This window comes from Propithecus coquereli, unplaced genomic scaffold, assembly GCF_000956105.1.
Source record: "Propithecus coquereli isolate 6110/MARCELLA unplaced genomic scaffold, Pcoq_1.0 Scaffold469, whole genome shotgun sequence".
Classification (NCBI taxonomy): domain Eukaryota; kingdom Metazoa; phylum Chordata; class Mammalia; order Primates; family Indriidae; genus Propithecus; species Propithecus coquereli.
In genome coordinates this window covers 672,194-692,006 of record NW_012150496.1, presented here as the reverse complement: position 1 = coordinate 692,006, position 19,813 = coordinate 672,194, and the positions used below count along the sequence as shown (strand labels likewise).

The following is a 19,813-nucleotide window of genomic DNA, read 5'->3' as shown; positions in this document are numbered from 1 at the left end:
CTAAGGCCTCTGCGGCTCAGAGAGGTTACAGAACTTGCCCAAGGTCACCAGCTGGAATTTGCATCCAGGTCTGTCTGCCGCTTTCGTCTGCAGGTGACAAAATGCAGACAGATTCGTCTGTTTGAGGTGCATCAATACCGTGGGGTAGGGCAGGATCATGAGAACGGGCCCAACTTTGAGAATGAGAACTCCGAGCTCAGAGAGGCTTTGAGACGAGCCCTGGGGGACACAGAGTTATAGATCCACGGGCAGGGGCTCAACTTGCATCCCAGGTCCATAGGTGGGGCGGGGATGGGGCAGGACTGACCCAGGGTCTGTTCAGATACTCGATCCTCACGTAAACACCTCTCTGCCCTGAACACCTCGCTCTCCTGAGGCCTGAACCTCCGCTGTCGGGCTTTGCAGCTCCCTGCCACACCACCTGCCAGGCTAGGAATTAATTTGCTCTCTCCTGTCGGTGACTCGATCCCTGCTTATCAAGAGAGCAACAGCTACCCTCACCTGTCCCTGGGGTTGGGGTCTCCTTTGTGGGCCCTTGGGACCTGCGCACCTGAGTTCAGAGGCCCAAGAGGGCACGAAGGGTGACCATAGACACCAGATGTTTTGCTCCGAGCTCACTGTGTGACCTCCAGCACATTCCCCCTCCCCCACGGCCCTCCAGCCTCTTGTCTGAAGATCGAGAGGGCTGGATGACATGCTTCTAAGACGTCTTCCAGGTGAAAACGCCCAAATTCCTTCTGCCGCTCAACCCCTTACCGATGGATTAAGAGGATTAAGGCTGGGGGCTACGGCCAGGGAGGCGTGGGAGGACCCGGCAGGGGAGGGGGAGGTCAGAGCAGGGCAGGAAGCTAAAACAGCCAGATCAAGCAGCCTCCTGTGTCTGTGCCACATCCTGGCCATGGGAGGGACCTGGAGAGGGAGAAGAGACACTGGGAGGGGCATGGGGACCAAGGGGAGGAAACGCAGAAAGGAACAAGGGGAGAGGGACCTCCGGGTCAAGTCAGTCCAAGAGGAGAGTTTGGGCCAGCCTCCAATTAGTGGGGCCCATTTTACAATATGGAAATTGAGGCACAGAGGCCAATACCCTGTCCAAGGTCACAGAGCTTGGAGACAGGGTCAGAACCCGGGAACCAGAGCCCTCCCACTGCTCCACTCATGATGCTGTGGCCCGAGTCCTTCTAGAGCTCCCAGGAAGGAGGCAGAGTCAGGGCTGGTGCATCAGGGGCTTCTGGAGGAGGCACCAGTACCTGTCAGTTCCACCTGCACAAGAATTGTCACTGCTGATCCTGCCCTCATTGCCCAATGCCACTGCCTCAGCGGAAGGTTCTAGATCTGACCCTGTCACACTCTCCCTTGGAATCCGCCCTTCTGTGACTCCCCATTGCCTCCGTGGTCAGGCCCATGCTCTTGAGTGGGGCCTGCCAGGCTCTCTGTGGTCACCGCCCTGGCCAACCCCAATGAGCTCCCTCCACGCCCGTCCCCAAGGGTTACTTGACCTGCCCCAGGTAGGCGTTTTCAGGCCTTATTGCCTGGGCACGCGCCACTCCACACGCTGCCTCAGGTGGCAGCTGGGAGTCCTGGGTTCTCGTCCCAGCTCTGTCTGTAACTTAAGGAGCCCTGGGCACGGGCCTCTCTGGGCCTCAGTTTCTCTGCCTGCAGGTGACAGGGGTTGCATGAGGTGTCTCTGGGCTCCCTCACTTGACCCTCTATGATCCCAGGAAAGGAGCTGAGGCCAGGGTCCCTCGATGTGGGGGCAGCACGTCAGGGCAGGGCCGGACACGCCCTTCCCAGCTGCCCCCCCGACATCACGTCAGGGCAGGGCCGGACACGCCCTTCCCAGCTGCCCCCCCGCACCCGGGGATAGAGACACGCCCGGGCAATCAGTAGCGAGTGGGAACCCGGAGCTGTCCCTAATCATTAGTCACTAATTAATTCATTCACTGACGAGGTGCTGCCAGGACTTCTAGGCCTTTTCCTTAACGCCCTCCCTCCTGCTGCATCCGATCTTCAAAGAGACGGGAAGCATTTCCAAAAATATCCCTTTTCCCGTGATTCTCCGGGAGGACTGCTCAGCTCAGCAATTAAAGGCAGGGAGGTCGCATCCTCCCTGGCAACGATTCCCCGCTTATTGGGCCTGCTTTCTTTGGGGTCACCCCCTCCTGCCCCTCAGAGGCTGCTCCATCTTGATGACCCGGCCTTGGGAGGGACTCCCGGCTAACCACCCACATGTGGGATGCCAAGGGGGGCGTTGGGCGAAGGCGGCTCCTCCTGCAAGCTCCGCCGATACTCCCTTTGAGAGGGACAAGTGACATGTTCTGAATCTCATGCAAGGTTATATAAATACAGCTCGAAGACAATAATAATAAAAAATAACAGCTAATCCCATATGCCAGGGACAGTCCCAAGCCCTTTGCTTATGTTAACTGAAAGTGCTCAGCCTTCGAGGTAGGAGCCATTATTAAGATCGTTCTAACTCACAGGTAAGGAAGCTGAGGGCTTGTGTGATTTGCCCGAGGTCGCGCAGCTAGTGGAGGTGGTGCCAGGGTTTGACCCTGGCTGTCTGGGTCTAGGGGGCGGCTCTTAGCACCACTCTGTGCTTCTCCTCTTAAGGCAGGAACTGCCCCGGCATCCCCCTTCTCGCCAGACCTGTGCCCCAAGACCCTCTCTCTGCAGACATTCCAGAGCAGCCTGTGGTCCCAGGCACTTCCTGTGGCAGAGGCTGGATTCCCCCTGCCCCAGATCCCCCTGCAAACCCAGCCGCTGAGCCTCGGCCCTCTGGTAGCTCATCCCTCATCTAGCAATTAGGAGAGAACGCGCAGCCTCTGCGCCAGCTCTGCCCAAGGGCGCGAAGCTGCCTGAGACTCAGGTCCGCTGACAGGGAAGCCGGGCAGAGCTTTAAAAATCCATTCGGCCCGATTTCCCCGCTGGCAGCCGCAGTGAGAGCAGCGCCTGGGCAGAGGGGCCCGGGAAGGGCAGGGAGGGGGCGAGACAGGAGGCCTGGCAGCCTTCCAGCCAGGCTGGGGGTGGGGGTGGAGGGCAGCCGTCATCTCCCTCCTGTCATGGTGCTGCCAGCCAAGAGGCAGCTCCCAGGCCGGAGGGTCCGGCCCCTCCCCTTACAAGGGAGGAGAAGGGGCGGGAAGGTCATTCCCCCAGCCCAGCAGGGCAGCCGCAGCAGCAGAGCCGGGCAGGACCCTGGCCTCTGGCTCCCTTGCAGCATTGCACCCCCGTGGCGCTCCAGAACCCCCAGCTGGGACTCTGGCAGCTTCCCCAGCCCTCTCCCAGGCCCGAGTCCAGCGGGAGCCTGTAGTGAGGGAGGCTCCAGGGAGGTGGCTCAGGGTTCAAGTCCTCTCCAGCCAGTGCCGCCTGGACTCAGCGCCAGAATTAACTCAAGGAGACATGTGGAAAGCCACTGATGCCAGAGCAGGGTACGGGATAGGGCGGGGCGACCTCCACCAGCAGAGAGACAAGGTGGAATTTAGAATTCCCTCGGTCTCTTCCCTGCTGGGTTTTGGGACCCTGGTGCCCAAGGGGCTAGGCAGGAAGGAGGTGAGGGACCCTCTGGGCAGCTCTGCCCTCCCAGAGCCCTAACGCCAGGCGTCGTGTCGGCCCACAGGACCCCCTCCATCTCCTTGCAAGGTGACAGGTTCTGGGCCGCAGTCCGGGCTGGGGCTGCACATGCCCCCACCCCCACGCCCCTGCCTCCTTCTCCAAGCGCCGAGGGCAGGCCGGCAGCAGTCCTGGCGGCTCTCGGTGATGAGATAGATACCTGCCCCGTGAGACCCCCTGTGTGATATCTCCCAGCACACTCCTGCGCCTGTCGTTTCCTGTCCCAGAGACCTCCATGGTGGATGTTCCCATCCCATGACCTTCCGACAGGAGGCCCACATAGGGAAATGCCACCACGGGGACCTTCCCCAAACCTGCCCTTCGAGCCCCCCCACGTGAAGCTGCCATGTGAGGACCTCCCACGTAGACCTCCACTATGGATGGTCCTACCCGAAGAAACCCTGTCATAGAGATTTGCCACGTGAGCTGTCACCACACACCCTTCCGTCATCGGATCATGCCCAGCCTCGTGAGAGTTGACTCATGAGATCTCACCATTCTTTCTCCTGTCAGGCAAGACCCCAAAACGGGAGACTGCTCAGAAGAGCACCCAGCACGTCATCTGCCACCACATAAGGGCTCACAGGGAAACCAGCCCGAGGAGCTGGGCAAGCCTGTCCATGGGCCAGTCCTGTGGGCCCGATTGTGCCAGCTTGGGTGGCCAGAGCCGTGGCCTACAGGCAGGCATTAGGGGAGCCACTGACACCCGCTGGGGACAACACCCAAAAAGAGGCAGGAGGATAGAGCAGAGAGGAAGCCCCTCTCCCCAGCGTCACTCCACAGCCCCCAGCCAGCAGGCCCCTGTCCCGGCCCAGATGGACGGGTAGATGGGCATGTGAACGGACAGACAGATGCCCGCTGCTGCCCCCTCACTGCCTCTCTCTCCTTTTCCCAGACAACGGCTACCGGGAGTGCCTGGCCAATGGCAGCTGGGCTGCCCGCGTGAACTACTCCGAATGCCAGGAGATCCTCAACGTGGAGGTGAGGTGAGCGGGCTAGGCTGCCCGCATGAGGGGGTCCAGGGCCCAGGGCAGAGTTTCATGCTCGCTGCGTGGCCGGTCGGTGTCGGGGAGCCAGAGGCTGACGCCGAGAGAGCAGGTGCCCTGAGGGAGGGCTGAGCCACGTCCTTCCTTCTGCTCATGCTCATCAGGTGGCTGCATGTGCTGGGCACGGGACCATCCCGGGGCTGCAGAGTCAGGCCAGACACAGTCACGGGCTCCCCACCCGCTTCCACCGCACGCACCTGAGGTGTGTCAAGGTCCAGCCACGGGGGCTGCATCAGAACCAGGGATGGGGCTAGCAGTGCAGTTTGAAAAAGACCTTGGAGATCCTTTTAAAAATGTAAATGTTTCTGAGTAGATACTGCAAGATCCAAAAGGTGCAAGTGGAATACAGTGTCTCCCTCCCACCCCATCTCAAACACTGGATTCCCTCCCCGGCTTGCCAATTTCCTAAGTGTTCTTGCAGAGACATTCTCTGCATATACGAGTAATTATATATATATATATATATATATTCCTTTTTGTTTTTACCCAAATGCGGCATATTATTCATACCGTTCTACACCTTGCTTTTTTCATATAATCATCTATCTTGGAGATTGTTTTATATCAGTACATAAAGAGCATCTTCATTCTTTTTTACATTTGCATAATATCACATTGTGCCATAATTTATTTAACCAGTCTTCAGTTATTACAAACAGTGCTGCAATGAATAATCTCTTAAGGGTGACATGTGGCAATGGCATGGATAGATCTGTCCTTCTGGCGTTGCTGCTGCCTCCCCTGTCCCTTCCGCCACACCTCCCGCCACTTTCTCAGTGGGTGCTGAGGAAGGTGAGGGTCAAAGGGCAGGTGTCCCGGGCTGTCCGAGGGCCTGGGCTTCTGGGGTGTGGAAGAGAGTCCTGAGAATCCCATCCCTGAAGATCTGAGTTGGAGGGGACCTGAGACCCTCCCTCCCATCTTGAGGTTCCCAGGCTTGCATGGGAATCTCACCCAGAGCATGTGTGCGGATACAGGTCCCAGTGCCAACACCTGAGAGAGCAAACTGTCCAGGAAGGACCTGGGAATCTGCATTTTATTATAACAACTGCCCCAAGGGAACCTTCTGATGGAGCCAAAGTGGGAAACTCTGATCTAGTGCAACCCATCCATCTTACAGATGGGGAGACTGAGGGCCCAGAAACGGGGAGTGACTCACACAAGGTCACGTGGCCAGAGTGAGGCAGAGCCTGGAACCTCGGGCTTTGGAGCCCGGGCTCTGCTGTGCCCGCTGCCAGGAGCCTGGTGTGAAGCAACAACTCTCCCCGACCTGTGGCGCCCACCTGGCCCTGAGCGCTTTGGTCAGCTCCTCCCCAGGCATCCTGGCCTTTTGTGGTTGAGCTCTAGGGGCTCTGCTGTCTCCTTCCAGAAGCTGCAAAGATAGGGCGATGTTCAGCCTAAAAGAGTGACGAGCTGTTTCACGGTGCTGCTCTGGCAGGGCGGGCGCAGGGTGGGGGCTGCCTGGCATCTTAGATCCCTCGGGCCAGACGGTTGGGTTCACTGAAGGCGGAGGTGGGTTGGCTGGGCTGCTTTACGGTCCAACCTGAGCAGAGACAGCCCCCAGGTTGCTAAGCCCCCACCCAGTGGGCCAACCTGGGAAGCTGGGGAAGAGGTGCCCTCCTGGGCTGGGGAGGGAAGTGGGGTTCCAGGTCAGGCAACTTAGCTGGGCCAGAGGAGATGGCCTTGGGTGGGGGCGGGGTGAGGAACCCCCGGCCTGGCACGCAGCAGATGAGGTGGGAGGAAAGGAACCACGGCTGTGCTCAGACAGGCAGGTCAGTGCTGTCGGCGACTCGAGACCACGTTCATGTCCACAGAGGGACGGTGTGGGGGAGGCACAGAGGTGTGCGGCCCCTCCATCGCACCCGCCTCTGCTCTGATGGTCCTGCGGGGTCCGCAGAGCCTGAGGCAGATGTATTTCCAGCTGGAGGTCAGGCCACCAGCTGCCCTCTCCCCACCCCAGAGGGGACAGAGGTGTCTGTCCCCTTGTTAGATGCCACAGCTGCTGGCAGCCCCCTCCCTGCATCCGCCCCTCCCGATGGTCAGGGCAAGGTCTTCGAGGTTCACCAAGTCCCTCCTGCTCTCACGTAAGCCCCTCCCTTCCAGCTGGCTGGCGGGCGCACTCAGCAGCCCCTGCTTCCCCCAGTGCCCGTCCAAGACTCAAGGGCAGTGGCTCCGCTGCTCTCGGCCTGCCCTGCAGCTGCCACCCTAGCCCAGACAGGGGTCTTGCCCGCTCCCCACCAGCAGGGTTAGGGCAGGGGAGAGAATTAGGTGCCCCCAGCCTCATCAGCCCCCTCTTTGGCAATGCAATGGGAAGAGCATGGGCTTGGGGGTTTGGATTTCAGCTCGCACATGCTGTGCGACCTTGAGCAGGTAACCACTAAGTCCCCTAAAATGGCTGAGAGTTGTTCAGATCTCTGCCTCCTGGTAGATGGGAGGGTGGTGCTGACCTGTGTCTTGGCCTAAGGAGGACATTCCATCTGTCTGCCACCCCTCTGTCTCTCATCTCACCTGTGAGGTCAGGGGAGGTCGTATGTGCACCTGGGGGCAGGGGTGTCTGGGTAACATGCTCACCCCCTTCCTCACCCACACACCCCCGCCACTCCCTGCCCACCTCTGCCTGGCTTTGCCACCTCTCGCTCTCCCCCGTAGCCCCTGCTGGCCTGGTGCCTGGCACTCTGGGTAATCAGTTAATTTAATTAGTGAAAATGCCATCCCCTTCTGCCAGCCCCCAGCCTCGGCAGACCCCTGCCCACTCCCAAGACTCCTCACCTCATCCCGGAACTGCAAAGAGGAAAGTAGCCAATTAAGTGAGTAGCAGGTTTCTCAGCTCTGGGCCTGGGCTAAGCCCTAATTAAGCACCAGCGCCCTGGGGTATTGCAGTCTGCCTGTGAAATGGGACTTGAGAGGGCACCCTAAGGCCAGGCGCCCCGGAGACCTGCCCACCACCAGGGGACAGGCCCCCGGGGCCTTGCTTGGCCCCGGGGGTGATGGCACTGAGCCCCCAGTACCACCCTGCACCAGCCCCCACCGCCTGTATCAGCACCCTGCCCCCATCTCCCTGCACGGTGATAACCTTCCCCAGGGTCCCGACTCCCCACCCACACTCACACTCTGTCCTCCTCCCCCACGCCCTGCCAGTACAGAGGAGTCAGGGCCTTGGGCGTATCCTGGAGGACACCTTGGTGGGATATGAAAGGGACTCCTGGTGGGGGTCACTGCTCACGGTGTGGGGAGAAGGGAACAGTGGTTGGGTGAGGGCTTCTGAAACACTGAGGTGTTTAGGGGTCCTCTGTGCTTCTTGCAAAAAAGACTCTAGGTCAGTGGGTCTGGGGTGGGGCTTAAGGTTCTGCTCTTCTCAAGGTTTCCCCCAGTTCTGAGATGCTGACGTTGCTGGTTCAGGCACCGCACTTTGAGGAGTCAGGGCTGGAGTACCGTGGAGGCCGAGGGGAGCAGCTTGGGAAGCCTGGATGGAGAGGGCGCCCCGCAGAGTGGGGGGAGCAGGGATGGGAGTGAGATTGAGGCTGCGGGACTCGGGACGGGAAGGGGCCTTGGGGTCCGGGCCGGGAGGTCTCAGCAAGGCCTCGGGGCAGGTCTGACTCCACCGCCATCTGGGGCCACGTGGTGTCTTGCAGCGTTTGCTCAGAGCCAGCCGGGCACCGACTGCTCACCAGATTCTGGGCACTGAGGGCACAGCAGAGTGGCCGCTGCCGAGCACCACACTGGGCCACCTTCCTCGGGGCTCCTGCTTGTCTTAGGTCTCCAGACTGGACCGGGACAGAGTGCTGGTCAGGTCCCCAAGGACCTGCTGTGTCCCAGCTGCTCCTGCAGTTGTCAGTGGCTGTCTCTCAGGGTGTCACTGGGTGTCCCTTCGGATGTTGCTGGCTGTTCTCTCTGGGTGTCACTGGCCATCTTCGGGGGGGCTGATGTCTCTCAGGGTATTGCTGGCTCTCTAGGTAATGCTGGCCACATCTCTGGTTGTTACTGGAAATGTCTCGGTGTCACTGGGTGTTGCAGGACCTATTTGTCTGTCAGAGTGTTGGTGGCCACCTCTCAGGTTGTTCCCGGGCATCACTGGGGTGACACTGCCATCTCTCCAGCTGTCTTCTCTGGCTCTGTCTCTCAGACAGCATCAGCTCATGTGCCAGGTGAGAGACGGGGCTCAAACCCAGCCTGGGCCAGTAGGCTCAGGGAGTCACACAGAGACCTTGTCCCGCTGGAGTGATCTGGCCCGGGTCCCCCTGTCAGGCTCCGTGGAGAAACACCCTCCTGAGCCTCCAGGCCCCCCGAGGCTCCTGAGCCCAGAACGGAGCAAGACCTCCTCAGAGAGGGCTTCTGTTTTCAATTCCTGTTTGTCCCTCAAGAAATGGACCATGGGGACAGGGAAAAGAGGGATTTTAAAGCCAGGCAGACCCGGTTCGAGCTGCTGGCTGTGTGGCATGGACCAATTATTCAGCCAAAAAAACAGGGATGAAAGGACCAGTCTCAGAGGGCAGTTGTGACGTCTGTAAAGTACCTGGCACGGTGCTCAGCACACAGCAGGTGCCTAATCAATGAGTCCTCCCACCCCAGCCCAATGACCCAAGCACACGGCCTGGCACGGGTGAGGTGGGGGTGCTGGCAGTGGGTGGCGGTGGAGGGCTCCCCACGCCCCTGCGCCTCCCGTCCAGCCCGGCCTGTGAACCATGCGCACTCCACAGATGTCGTCATTACCCAGGGGCTTCTCAGTATGGATTCGGGGAAAATTTAATAAAGGAAATGAAATGCCAGCTCCAGACAGCCTGTGGTGTGTGTGTATCTTCCGGAGCCTCTGGATTGTGGCATCTGCCCCCAGGCGCCTAGGAACCCTCCCCATTTGCATGGGCGACGGGTACCCTTTGCTCCCTTCCCCTCTCTCTGTCCCTCTCTCACCTGACTTCATTGACACCTCCCTGGGTCCCGGCCCTTCCAAGGCCCGAGTTGCTAATGCGATTTCCTCCCAAGTTCCAGAAAGCCCCTGATGGGAAAACCAGTTCCCAGCACAAGGTTTGGCCCCTGCGAGACCTGAGAAGGTCTCCGGTGAGGACGCCCCTTCCGAGGGCGCAGCAGCCGGGGCAGTGGGGCAGGGCAGGCTTGGCCCCTTCTGCGATGCCTGATGGATAGGGCTGGACCCGACCCCTGGGGACAGCTCTGACTTGGGTGGATTCTGTGTTCTGACAGGAAGGTCCGCAGAGGGCCAGGAGCTCTTTGGTGGCTCTCGAAGGATGACGGGGCTGCTGTGAGCTCGTCCTTCTCTGGGCACTTGTGTGTCGCCAGTTTCTGTGCATTGTCATCCTCAGTCCCACCCTAGAGCCGAGAAAGGGAGAGGAAGGGAGGTGCCAACGGGGACCCCCCTTCTCAAAGCCAGCCGCTTTCCAGCATCCGTGCTGCCTCCCCTCGCTCACACAGTCACGGAGCCCGCCTCGGGTTCCTGGGCCCTGTCTTCTCGGGACCTAGGAAAGGGTGGATGGCGGCTTTGCTGTCGGGTGCAGGAGCCTGAAAAGACCTGGGCACTGGGGACCGGCCAGTCCCCCATTATGGGCTGGGGACCTGTTTGTAGCCTTAGCGTCTTGCCAATCTGCGTGTGCAGGTAAGAGGCAGTTTTGAAGTTGGGTGACCTTGCGCGGGTCAACCTCCCTCTGGGTCTGTTTCCTGCGAAATCAGGTACAGATGCCCTTTCAGCTCTTCCCGCAGGGTTGCTTTGAGGTTTAAGAAGATAACAGACACGAAAATCCTCTGTAAGTGGCTTCATCACTCTTGGAGCTTAAGATGATTAGAGAGTGGAGGGCAGCAGCCTACATCAGTATATTAAATTAAGAAATAAAATCGGGGAATTTGTGATAGTCCTGGGAGGGCACCCCGTTCACTTCACGCAGAGGCCCTGCCCAGGGACGGCAAGGGCCTGGGGGTGAGTCGTGCATCCTGGGGAGACTTTGTCGTTGCCGATGACTGCGGAGGCCAGCAGAGCGATGCCTGACACACAGCAGGGGCTCCGCACAGGAGCACTGTGACGATTACCCGCTCCATCCTGCTCTGTCCTGGCCACCCCTGGCGCTGTCCTCGTAGAGCCGCTCACATCCCGTGGGCAGGGGGTGTGGCTGTGTGGGAGCCTCACCTCTCCCCCTCTCTCCTGCTCCAGAAAAAGAGCAAGGTGCACTACCATGTCGCTGTCATCGTCAACTACCTGGGCCACTGCATCTCCCTGCTGGCCCTCCTGGTGGCCTTTGTCCTCTTTCTGCGGCTCAGGTGAGAGGGCCCTGCACTGCCCCCTCCCGTGCCCACCCTGAGCAGAGCGGAGAAGTAGATGCAGGGGCCGCTCTGGGGAGGGGGATGCTGGAAAGGGGACGCCCTGCCCTCCCTCGGTGGGAGGCTGGCATATTCAGGAGTCTCTTGGGACCATTGGCAGAGCCGCTCTGCTCCTCCCCAGTAGCTGCTGGGGCAGAGGGTGGGCGGGGAGGAGGCCCAGGCTCACCTTGTGTCACCCACACCCAGGCTGGGCTGCACCATTTCGGGGTGACCAGGCAGGTGGAGCCCTGGAAGTGGAGGCTCCATAGAGTGGCACCCCCTTTTAGGTTTGAAAGTGCCTGGGCCCCAGCACTGCTGAGGACGCAGGTGGTAGGGTCGGGACAGGGGGCAGTGGGAGCAGGGCTAATGCTCTGACTCTCCATCCTGTGACAGCAAGGAGTGGAGGGCACCCTGGGGGCAGCTGGCATCAACAGGTAGCAGGCAGCCTTGGTCCAGGGAGCACGGGCCGTGTGCCAGGCGCCGCCCCTAGGAGCTTACGTCTGAGTGGGACGTAAGCTGGTGGGAAGGGCCCCGTGGGGCATCACGAGAGCCTTGCTGCCACCTCCCCATGTGACTTGGCCAGTCAGCCCTGCTCTGCCTCAGTTTCCCCATCCCTAGCTGTGGGCTGGAGCAGCGCTGGCGGCCTGTGCCTTATCTGCTCTCCTCCTGTCACTCCCGTCATCCGCCCGCTCCGCTGCCCAGAAGCATCCGGTGCCTGCGGAACATCATCCACTGGAACCTCATCTCAGCCTTCATCCTGCGCAACGCCACCTGGTTCGTGGTGCAGCTCACCATGAGCCCCAGGGTCCACCAGAGCAACGTGGTGCGTCCCGTCAGGGAGCAGGGGGGCCACACCCAGGTCAGAGGGGGGCCCGGGAGGGGGTCCCCTGCAGGGGAGGGGTGGGCCCACAGGCCAGGGACAGGATCCCAGGGTGTGTGTGCCCCGTCCTGTCCAGAGGAGGCCCCAGGCCTGGGTGGGTGCTGCCCCTCCTCCATCATCAGCTCTGGTTGGGGGTGGCAGGGCTGGTGCAGGCTGGTGACAGCCGCCTACAACTACTTCCACGTGACCACTTTCTTCTGGATGTTCGGCGAGGGCTGCTACCTGCACACAGCCATCGTGCTCACCTACTCCACCGACCGGCTGCGCAAGTGGATGTTCATCTGCATCGGCTGGGGTGAGCGGGGCCGCCTCCCGCCCCCGCCCGCCCTCTCCTCACCCGGCCTCAGGCCGGCAGGCTGGGGGCCTGAGATGGAGCCCGGGTTGGGGTGGTGGGGTGCGCCATGGCCCTCTGCCCGTCACTGGGGGTAGGAGGCGCGTGATTCCAGCTCAACCCCAGTAACCCCTGACCCCCCTGACCCTGGACTGCACTGGGGTCCTCTAGGCTTGGCATCCCCCAGGCCCTGCAGAGGGGCTCTATGACACCCCCTCTCTCCCCCAGGTGTGCCTTTCCCCATCATTGTGGCCTGGGCCATTGGGAAGCTGTACTACGACAATGAGAAGTAAGTCACCTGCTTCTACTTCTCACCCTCCAGGCCCCGGCTCCCCGCCCAGCTCTGCTGACACTCCCTAGGACTGGGCCACACCTGCTTCCCCGTCAGGACCATGGTTTCTGCATCTATAAGGGGAAGGAGTTGGGGGCAGGACTCAGTCCAAGGGTCCCTGCTCTCCAAGGGGGCTGGACAGGTGGGATCCGGTGTCCTTTATCTGCCTGGAGCTCACACGAGAGGCAGTCTGGAGCCAGACTGTGCAGGCTCTGAGTTGTGGCTCCATCATTAAATAGCTAATTACTCAGTGTGCCTCAGTTTCCTCATCTGTAAAATGGTAATAGTGCCTATCTCAAAGGGTTGTTGTGGGGGTGACATGAGTTAATATATATTCAGCCTTTAAATAGTGCCTGACACAGAGTAAATGCAATTTAAATGTGTTCTGTTAATATTAAGACTTGTTTTAACAAAAGATTCCGTGAATTTGATAGAAACTGATCCAGATGATCTCAGAGGCTCCTTCCAGCTCTGAAGCCCTGTGGTGCCTTATAAAATGGACTCAGGTGTCCCCAACCACCCCTGAAAACTTGATTTCTGCTGCAGTGGTTCTCAACCTTGGCTCACATTGGAGTCACCTGGGAAGCTGTAAAAAGTACCATTCCAATGTGCGTCGGAAATTGAGAAAGATCGAAAACCACTGAGAGAGAGGGAAAGAGAAGGTGGACATAGATGGGCGGGGGAGGCACCAGGATCTTTTTTGGCCACAGAAGTGTTCTCAGGAACCCTCCTTCTGACTGGGGGTCCAGGCAGCCTCCATCACGGTGGTGGACCCTCTCCTCCCCCACAGAGGAGACGGGGACTCCGCAGCCTCACGGGGCTCCACGTGGAGCCGGGAAGATTATCTTCCGTACTGATGAAGCTGCTCTCACCACCTGTGCACAGTGGGCAGGTGGGGGTCCCCAGCTGGGCGGGGAGGCTGCGCCCCAGAACAGGAGCTTCGGAAACCCTGGCGATGGTGCCTGTGCCTGCGGGTGTGTGTGTGTGTGTGTGTGTGTGAGTACAGGAGGGGTGGAAGGTTCAGAAACCCGCTGTGTGCGTGCATGTGTGTGCGTGTGTGTACACACGCACTCGTGCACGGTGTCTTGGAGGGAAGAGCGTTCCTGGGCTGGAGGAGAAAGTGGGTCTGAGCGGCTCCGACGCCCCACCTAGTGGTGAGCTGCTGACGGCACAGCAGAGGCCTGGGTGTGAGAAGCCAGAGCTTGGAGACCAGAGGCCCACGGCCTGGACCGGGCCCTCAAACAGCTGCCTTTGGCCTACATGGTGTTTTCAGAAGACTTGATTTTGTAGCCAACCTTTATAAAGTCAAAAGGTTTCACATAAAAATCCCAAGTTCTGGCTGATGGAGGCACCATGAGATCTCGCCACTGCCCACAAGGACACAGGGCTTCCCGTCCCCACCCACTCCCCAGACCTCCCTGGGGCTTGCTGGAGGGAAACGTGGGAAAATACAAAGCGATGCTGCCACCCGAGACAGGTGGGACCTGTGCAAGTCTCCCCGTCAAGGTCGATCGGGCTGATGTGAACGGACTCAGGCAGATTGCTAACTGTTGGGTGTAAGGCTCACTGTTGGGTGCCACTGTGCGTGCTGCTCCCCCACAGCACCCCAGGGTGTGCTGAGCCTCGGCCACCGCCAGGGCACCGCCAGGGGAAGGAGGCAGCGGTGGCATGTGGGGCCCGTTCCTGGCCGCAGTGTCTCCCTCGTACCCTCCCTGCCGCAGTGCCTGCTTCCAGCTCTACATCTCTGCACAGAGGGTGCTGTCCTCCCGCAGACGGGACACCTGAGGGACTGCAGTGGGATCGAGTGGCTTGACCTGCCAGGGTTGGATTCGGGGCACCCACATCCTGGCTTCCAGCCCCAGTCCCACCCTGGCCGAGCATCGCCCTTCCCCCATGCCACCGACGTGGACCCAGATGACCCTCCTCCGCTCTCTTTCCCTCTGACCTTCTAGGTGCTGGTTTGGCAAGCGGCCTGGGGTGTACACCGACTACATCTACCAGGGGCCCATGATCTTGGTCCTGCTGGTAAGAAGCTGGGTGGGGACAGGGGACAGGGCGCAGTGGGTTTGGGGGGTGCCATCAGTGCTGACCGTGGACAGAAAGACCCCTCTACCTAGAGGTGGGCGGCACCCAAAGAGGGGGCAAGGGCCAGGCCTCCGCAGGTACCAGTGAGGAAGGAGAGCAGCTGGGGCTCCGAGCCCAGGACCGAGAGGGCTGAGGCCTGGCCACCTTGCACACCTCCACGCCTGCACGGTCCCGCTCATGTGCTCACATTGCAGATCAATTTCATCTTCCTTTTCAACATCGTCCGCATCCTCATGACCAAGCTCCGGGCATCCACCACCTCTGAGACCATTCAGTACAGGTGACTGGGTCCTGCCTCCCCCACCCCCGGGGGCTTTGGGGCCAGGGCCCCCCCAGGCCTGGCAGTCCCTCCTGGCAGTCCCAGCTCCCCCGCCTCAGACACTCCTGAGACCTGCCACTCCCGCCTCCCTCCCACAGCCCTGGCCCCCCTCACTGAGCCAGAGGCAGCCCCTCTGGGCTGGGCTGTGACTCTGGGCCCCGCCCCCCCGCCCCACCCCAGGAAGGCAGTGAAGGCCACTCTGGTGCTGCTCCCACTCCTGGGCATCACGTACATGCTGTTCTTCGTCAACCCCGGGGAGGATGAGGTCTCCCGGGTCGTCTTCATCTACTTCAACTCCTTCCTGGAATCCTTCCAGGTACAGCCGCCCTCCCCTCCCTCCAGCCCTGGAGGGGCCAGGCCTGCACCTCCTCGGTGGGGCTTCTCCCAGGCAGGGGCCTGGAGGGCAGGAGGCTGGGGGAGGCTGGATGGGGCTACACCACCTGCCCTAGGCCTTGCCTTTGACCAGCCTTGTCCCTCCTCCTCAGGGCTTCTTCGTGTCTGTGTTCTACTGTTTCCTCAACAGTGAGGTGAGGACGGGGGCTGGGCTCAGGGTGGCTGAGGCCCGTGGGGACCGGAGACTGCCCAGAGCCTCCTCCGGCCCTCGGGTGCTGGCTCCCTCCTCCTCCTCCCAGGTCTGTGGTGGGGGCCCTGCCACCTGCCCACTCTGCTCCTTTGCTCTCAGAGGCATTGCCTGACACCCCGGCTTCAGTCTCACCGAGTCTGGGAACCCCAGGCAGGGCTGAGCGCAGGGGCAGGGAAAGCATGCGGGTCAAGGGTAGGGATTCCTCACGGCAGAGGCCGCGTAGTGCCTTTGCGTGGATTAGAAAAAGGTACCCCTTTCTCGGGGCACTTGAGAAAATTGTCCCAGCAAACATGCAAATTGACGATGTTACCAACATTGAGTGTTGCCAGCCCTGTGGACCCCTGTGCCCTGCCCCCCCAGACAGCGGCCTGTGCAGCTCAGGGGAGGGAGGGGCGCTGAGCCCCAGGCTCAGATGTGCCCTGCCTTGTGCCCACAGGTCCGCTCTGCCGTTCGAAAAAGGTGGCACCGGTGGCAGGACAAGCACTCGATCCGCGCCCGGGTGGCCCGTGCCATGTCCATCCCCACGTCCCCCACCCGTGTCAGCTTTCACAGCATCAAGCAGTCCACGGCAGTCTGAGCTGGAGGGCCGTGGAGCGGCCCCCCGAGAGCTGTGGCCGGGGAGGAAGGCCAGGCTCGCTGACCACCTGTCTGTGGAGGCGACCGCTCCTTCCCACGCCCTCCCTGCCAGGAGCAGCTGGCCCGAGAGCCTGGGAGGGCCGCCTCCACCCTCCGCCGAGCAGGGTCTAGATCATGGGAGCAGCAGAGGCTGAGCCGCAGGAGAAGGGAACCGGGAATGAATGGAGACAGAGAACCGGAAACCCGTAGCAGCACACACGTCCCTCCAGAGCACAAGAAGGCCCGCTTGGTCCTGCGGCTATTCTAAGAGACTGTGGGGAGGCTGCTGCCCCAGGGGCATCATGGGAAACTCATGACAGCATCTGAGTCACCAGAAGCTGCCTCCAGGGATGCTGCCCGGCAGCTCTGGGAACCCAGGCCATGTGCTCAGGGGCCTGGAGACATCATCAGACATTGGGCCACTTCACTAGAAATCACTCCCAACCCTCCAGAGCTTCATTGGCACTGTGGCACTGCCACCAGACATGCCCTGCCTTGCTGCCTTGCACCCTTCGATGTTTACTACCCTGCAGGCCAGGCCAGTTTCCCCTACTCCACCGTGGACAATACCCTGACCCCCGTCACCCCGCCCCGGCTGTTTTCCTATTGTGAGAAGATGGAGGCTGGGAGGGGGGCACAGCAGACTGTGAGCAAGAACCACGTGTGCCCAGCCAGGGCCAGTCCCCCTCTGGGGTGGGCAGAGAGCTTTTGGGGGCCTGCAGCTTGCCAACTTCAGTGCCCCGGCCTCTGGGGCAGGATCGCTAGCTAACAAAAGACAGGAGAAGGCCCCTGTCTGCCCAGGTGCCCTGGAGCAGGACAAGTGGCTCTTGGGACAAGCCCCTGGCTGGCAGATCACTTACACCCCAGGTGTGGACTGGCCCAGCCCCCACCGGACCCACCCATGTCCAGAGTGACTGGACAGCCAGCGGGGCTTGCGAGCGGCCCCTAGAAGATGCAGGTTTCAGCTGTGAGGGGGGTGGCTGATGTGAAAAATAATATTTATCTTTTCAACCAGCATTGTAAAGGCCTAGACTCTGCCAGGGCAGGGTCGGAAGGGTGCCTCGGAGAAGGGCCATTTTTCAGCCTTGAGGGGCTGCTGTGTTGCTGGGAACTGACACCACTTACACCTGGTCAAGGATGGGAGCTGGGTGAGCCCCTGAGGGCTGGGAGGGGCGAGGGAAGGGGACTTAGAGGAAGGAGGGGGGTCCGGCCAGGGTCAGTTAGCTAGGGGTAGCTCTTTGCAAAGAGGGCAGCTACCGGGAGAGACAGGCCATGGATTAGGGTCGCAGGGGAAGGATGCCATGGGGGGTGCAGCTTGAACAAAGGAGACAGGAGTGTGTCCCAGGCCCGGGGAGGAGCAGAAGCAGGCAGTGGAGTAGGAAGCTGGGGTTGCTAGACAGGCCTTGAGTGTCAGCTTGGGGTGCTCCAGAAGCAGACCTTGGGATGAGGGTTCTAGCACACACTCGAGGGAAGGGGAGCAGAGGGAGGGCTGGGGGTGCTGAACAGGCCTTGAGTGCCATCTTAGCTTGGGGTGCCCCAGAAGCAGACCTTGGCATGAGGGTTCTAGCACACACTCGAGGGAAGGGGAGCAGAGGGAGGGCAAGTGAGGGTGAGGCTGGGCTAGGAGGGCCGGCCGGAGAGGGTGGGCGGGTGACACCACAGCACTGCGGACAGGGGAGCCGGCCGGCGCAGACAGGGTAGAGAGAGGGTGAACCTATCCACCAACTCCCACTAGCTGCTGGTCGAGGGCTGCTCCCAGGGGCACGTTAATTCCCCTGCATCTCCCACATCCACGTGGGCCACAGAGAGGGCGGGGAGAGTCCCCAGGCGCAGCAACGTGCAGGTTGGCGGAAGCCAGTACGCGCTGCATCGTAAGGGCGAGGGGTGTGAGTGGGACAGCAGAGCTCTGCACAGGGCCCCAGGGCAGCCTGGGCCTTGCCTCTGGGTCTCTGCCCAGGGAGGAGGCCACGCAGGGTGTGCGTGCCCACGTGCACCCGCCTGCACACAAGGACATGTGGCGTCAGGGCACCAGGAACAGACTGACGCCTGTGGTGCTGAAAGCTCCTGAGGGAGGGGAGATCCTGGGTGAGGGTCTGGGTCCAGGGGAGCTAAGGGTGTCCACATGGGGTCCCCCACTCTGCCAGTTCCCAAGCGCTGGGCCCTTAAACGGAGAGAGGTCCAGGGCATGGCAGGACAGAGGTAGGCGGATGGCTTCCAGAGCAGCTTGGGGCGAGCAGGGAGAAGCCCAGTGAAGGTCCTGGTGACAAGAGGGACCAGAAGTGGCTGGCAAGTCTCAGATGGCCACAACTGAGACAGCTTTGTCAACTCTGCCCCTCACCCAGTGAAGGAGAAGTGAGAGAGCGAGGCTCTCCCTGCACAGTGAGGGCTGGGATGGGGGTGCAGCCCAAGGATGGAGGGGTCTGCAGCAGGGCTGGGGTTGGGGGAGGCAGAAGGGGACTGCACAGACAGGGGTAGAGATGGGGTCAAGCTAGGCAGCACCCCCTCGCCTGTATGTGCCTACAGATGCTCTAACCCTGTGGTCCCCAACCCCCAGGCCATCAGGAACTGAGCCACACATGCAAGGGATGTAGGTTGCGGCTCCTTATGAGAGTCTAACGCCTGATGATCTGAGGTGGAACTGAGGCGGTGATGCTAGCGCTGGGGAGCGGCTGCAAACACAGATTATCGTTGGCAGAGAGGTCTGACTGCACAATAAATGTAATGCGCCTGAATCCTCCTGAAACCATCCCTGCCACCCACCCAGTCTGTTGAAAAATTGCCTTCCATGAAACCGATCCCTGGTGCCAAAAATGTTGGGGACCGCTGCTCGAGCCAACAGCACCCTCCAGGCACCCCCTGTGCTCTCAGCACTGTGCTGGGCCCCAGCGGGGGCGGGGAGCCAGGACACCTCCAAGGTGAAGTTGGCGGTTGTCGGAGAAGCTGGAGGGGCTGTCCCTGGGCAGGCGGGGCTGGTCCAGAGGGAGCCTAGGGGCCCCTCCCATCCAGCAACTCTAAGGGCAGAGGGGCTGCTTCAGAGCACAGCTGGGAACATCTGGGCCCCAAAGTCTGCAGTCCAAAGGCCGAGAGCTTAACCTGTCCGTGGCAGATGTGTTCTGGGCTTCAGCACAGGGGACAAGGCAGGCCCCTAGAACAGGGTTCTGGGCCATTCTCTGAGATTCAGCTTGTGGGCGGGGGAGGCCCCTCTGGGGGTGACTGGGGCATGACTGGCCGACAAACACACGTCACTACACTGGGGGGGACTGCTGCAGGGTGGGGGTCCCTGGAGACTTTCCCAGACCCCAGGACAGGCCCCTCCCTCACACCTGGAAGGACTTTTCTCTACACCATACCCAGAAGCTACAGTCCCCTAAAGCTGCCCCACCTGAGCCATTTCTCCCTGAGACCCTCCCTCACGAGCACAGAACAGCAGTGGGGGAAAGGCCACACTGTTTTTCCAGTTTGGGGTCCCCCTAACCCCCGAGTGTGACAGCATAGTTCCTGCCCTGGGGTCCTTGGCCTCCCCCCCAGGCCTCCTTCTCTGCTGCTGTTGGTTCAGCCGCCCTGGGACCACATCTGGGGAGGGAGTCAGGTCTGGGGAAACCATGTGTTAGGGAGCGAGGTGGGTTTTGGAGTCCACGTAATGATACCTTAATTGTGGGCATTGTAGACTGCCTTGCCATCCACAGACTCCTTTATACCATTTATTACCTAATCCTCAGC

At 60.8% G+C, this 19,813-nt stretch overlaps 1 protein-coding gene across 5 annotated transcripts in view; it reads left to right on the top strand.

Annotated features, from left to right (window-relative positions):
• Positions 1-16,252, top strand: part of CRHR1 (corticotropin releasing hormone receptor 1) — a 45,436-nt gene extending 29,184 nt beyond the window's left edge. For 2 of the 5 annotated variants that reach the window (XM_012655235.1, XM_012655233.1), the window contains 10 exons: positions 4,502-4,587; positions 10,804-10,910; positions 11,652-11,772; positions 11,971-12,124; positions 12,389-12,449; positions 14,444-14,516; positions 14,771-14,856; positions 15,076-15,211; positions 15,381-15,422; positions 15,915-16,252. In XM_012655235.1, the coding sequence (XP_012510689.1) occupies positions 4,502-4,587; positions 10,804-10,910; positions 11,652-11,772; positions 11,971-12,124; positions 12,389-12,449; positions 14,444-14,516; positions 14,771-14,856; positions 15,076-15,211; positions 15,381-15,422; positions 15,915-16,055 (1,007 nt within the window). In that variant the 3' untranslated portion in view covers positions 16,056-16,252. The remainder of the gene's footprint in view (positions 1-4,501; positions 4,588-10,803; positions 10,911-11,651; positions 11,773-11,970; positions 12,125-12,388; positions 12,450-14,443; positions 14,517-14,770; positions 14,857-15,075; positions 15,212-15,380; positions 15,423-15,914) is intronic. The other 3 variants (XM_012655238.1, XM_012655236.1, XM_012655234.1) reach the window with 2 other exon arrangements.
• The last annotated feature ends 3,561 nt before the right edge of the window (positions 16,253-19,813 follow it).